At 41.7% G+C, this 3,354-nt stretch overlaps 1 protein-coding gene across 1 annotated transcript in view; it reads left to right on the top strand.

Moving 5' to 3' along the window:
• Window positions 1-3,354, top strand: part of GRIP1 (glutamate receptor interacting protein 1) — a 216,184-nt gene that overhangs the window by 124,378 nt on the left and 88,452 nt on the right. Inside the window, exons 10-11 of the mRNA XM_007447392.1 lie at window positions 664-850; window positions 1,525-1,670. Of these exons, the coding sequence (XP_007447454.1) occupies window positions 664-850; window positions 1,525-1,670 (333 nt within the window). The remainder of the gene's footprint in view (window positions 1-663; window positions 851-1,524; window positions 1,671-3,354) is intronic.

Below are 3,354 nucleotides of genomic sequence, written 5' to 3'. Positions count from 1 at the left end.
GAAAAAAACCGGGCGGGGGAGCCAGTGGGAAAGAACAAGAGCTGAAGAGACCAAATTTGCGGGTAGGAGGAATATAGGGTTTAAAGGACTCCATTGCGGCAACCCAGCGCCACGTTAAGGCTGATGACCGGAACACCCGTATGACCCCAGGAGCCAGACTTGGATCAGTTGTTTCTTTAAAACTGAAGGTCAAGTTTGTAAAAGCTGGAACCTTAGGTACAAATGGCTAAAGTGTGGGGGGCAGGGGGGAAACACATTAGACCAGTTAAGCCCAACCCCCATTTTCCTAGATAGGAAGGAGATAAATGACTTACCCCGAGGTCACCCAACTGGTTGCTTAGTGGTCAAGCCAGGACTAGACCCCAGGTACTCTGACCCCAAGACCATCCTCTTCCTACAGCTCCCATAACTGTCCCTGCTATTAGGGGTGGGCCTGAGGAGGGGGCTACACTGATGCTGTGACTTAGATGTGACAAATATTCGGAGATTCGTCTATCCTGTTCAGCTCTGGTGAAGCTTTTTATGCTAAAAGACCGAAACCTCACATCCCACCATTGCCAATGAGCTTTTGTTCCAGAGACGTGATCTGTTTCAGAAACGCTGGCGTTCCTGGTGCCTGTTCCAGTCTAAAGTCATTTCTTGTGTGTGTGTTTGTTCCTCTAGTGTCATTAGCCTCCAGTACGGTGGGCTTGGCTGGGCAGGTTGTTCACACAGAAACCACAGAGGTTGTGCTCACAGCAGATCCTGTCACAGGATTTGGGATTCAACTGCAGGGCAGTGTGTTTGCCACAGAGACCCTCTCCTCTCCACCTCTGATTTCCTATATTGAAGCTGACAGCCCGGCAGAGAGGTGAGACATTTTCTTTCACGGCGTCGTTGTCTGCCCTGCATTTCTCGCTGGCTATCTTTGACCAGCTAATAAATTATGGAACAGTGCTCAACGCAGGAAATGCAAGACGTGATGAACTCTGTTCTGACAATAAAATTTTATGTTCTTCATCAGGTTTGAGACAGAATAGCGAGCATGAGTGCCTTTAGCAGATTTTTGTCCATTGGCGACTAGAGGCTAAATTAATTAAAACGGGGGAAAAAATCCATTAAAAAAAATCTCTGAAGTCCAAACTTCATAATAATTTCTCTGCCACGGGGGAATGCACATTCATCATTACTATATATTGGTTCAGATCAGATTATAACAATACCGTGGTGCTGAATTATTAATTACTTTTCTGGAATACTTCAAGATTCCCTTGCTGACGTTTGTAGCCATGAAATGCAAGAATGTAGGACATTGCATATAACCGAGTCACTTTGCTGTACACCTGAAACTAACACTATATTGTAAATCAACTACACTTTTATTTAAAAAAAAAAAAAAGGAATGTGGGATATTGCAGTTGACCTAATAGGATGCCCACAACATTAAATAAATAAGACCAAATGCTATTTGCCAGGATATTGGCAACTTCAAGTGGACAGTTATTTACTCCATCTATGACCTGTAATGTGTGGTTCTAAATTCAGATGTGGGGTGCTACAGATTGGAGACAGAGTGCTGGCCATTAATGGAACTCCAACTGAAGACAGCACCTTTGAGGAAGCCAGTCAGCTCCTCCGAGACTCTTCAATCACAAGCAAGGTCACACTGGAAATTGAGTTCGATGTTGCAGGTATGATCATATAATCTCAAGTCAGCTGCGTAGTCAGGAGTGGACTGCATGTGAATTATGTGGATTACGTGGCAGGGGATGGGGAAGGAATGACAAATTGTTTTTATGTGACGAACGTGTTTTTGTTTCGGAGGTTCAAGGTGTCATTTTGAATTGAGCATTGCTTTTGTATTATTCATTAAAATGTCACCACAAGAACAATTGAAAATAAATGTGACAAAATGAATAAGTAATAGCTGCTATAAAAGTGATTAGAAAAATCATGTAGCCTTTATTCTTCCTGACTTTGCCCCTATATGCTAGAGAAACCATATTCTTCAGTCACAGGGGCAAGAAATGCCTCTCTTTGACTCTTCCCACTGCAGAAAAAAAAATGAAAGTTCTGTGGGGAACAATGAAAAGTCATTGGGTGGATTTATTCAAACCCAGTAGGTAAATATTTGGTCTCTAGCGTTAAAGAGAAATCGCACCAGACACTTGTTAAAAATGATAAGAGAGACTTTATTCAAGACTCTTTCAGTAGCGATCAAGACTTGCAATAGGAAAGAGATTGAACTCAGCGTCAAAAACAGCAAGTGCATTTGTATGACTTAAGTTTGGCCATGGAAGGAGTCCTTGTCAGTAGCTAATAGGTGTACAGGTTTTAGAGGCCGGTGCTGGTTCCCATTTAAGAAAGTTGTCTTCTCTTAATGAAATGCTAAGAGAATGAATACTATTAATACTATTAATGTGTTAATACTATTAATGTATTAATGAATACTAATGAATACTATTAATGCTAATTACTATTAGTACTAATAGTATTTCTTAATGAAATACTATTTCACAGACCCAATAACCTTTACCAATCAATAAAGATATGCCTTTGGGGAAAAAAAAAAAAATCCCTGTCTTCATGAAGTTTATATTATAGCAGTACAGAAAGTTAATTTAAAAATTAGTAAATATAAATTTAGGCAGTAATAGTGCTCTGAGGAAAATAAAGCCGAATGGGGGTTAGAGAATGACTGTAGGGGTTTTTTTTTTTCCATAGGATAACTGTCTAAGGGAGAGACATTTCAGCAGAGATTTAAAGGTTGAGAAGGAGCCAGCCATGTCAGAATCTGGGAGGACAGCATTCCAGGCAGAGGGAGCAGCCAGTGTAATAAGCTTGGTGGATTTGAGGAACAGCAAAAAGGGCTCTTGCTGGAGCATATAAGGGAGCTGGGGATAGGAGTCAGGTTTGGATTTGGAGGCAGGGTGGGAGAGGTTGGAACAGGCCAGTGCAGTGCCTTGGTACAATTTTATAAGTGTAACGAAGCCATGGAGCCTGTTATGGAGGGGAGTGAGATAACCTGATGGATGTTTTGGAGAGATTCTTATGAAGTGTAGCGGGGACAGTAGCAAACTTAGAAAAAAAACAGAAGATTGGTGGCTTGGACAAGGCGGTAGTGCTAGAGATGGTGACAGAGAGTGAAGTTTAGGATGCGGCTTGAAGCAGAGCTAGCATAACTTGCTTATGGGTCCGATATGGAAGATGAGAGAAAGGGAAGATCATAATGATCCTGAGTTATGAAGGTGAGTGGTTGAGCAGATAGCGATGTCTTTAACTGAGAAGAAGACCTGAAGCGTAGAAATTGGGGGATAACGAAAAGAGTTCTGTTTTAAGCACGAGTAGGCAAATCCACTGTCAATACTAGGGAAA

The sequence above is a fragment of the Lipotes vexillifer genome, unplaced genomic scaffold (assembly GCF_000442215.2).
Source record: "Lipotes vexillifer unplaced genomic scaffold, Lipotes_vexillifer_v1.1 scaffold170, whole genome shotgun sequence".
NCBI classification, from domain to species: Eukaryota; Metazoa; Chordata; class Mammalia; order Artiodactyla; family Lipotidae; genus Lipotes; species Lipotes vexillifer.
Note: the sequence above shows the minus strand (reverse complement) of the source record. Positions and strands in the feature narration are given on the sequence as shown.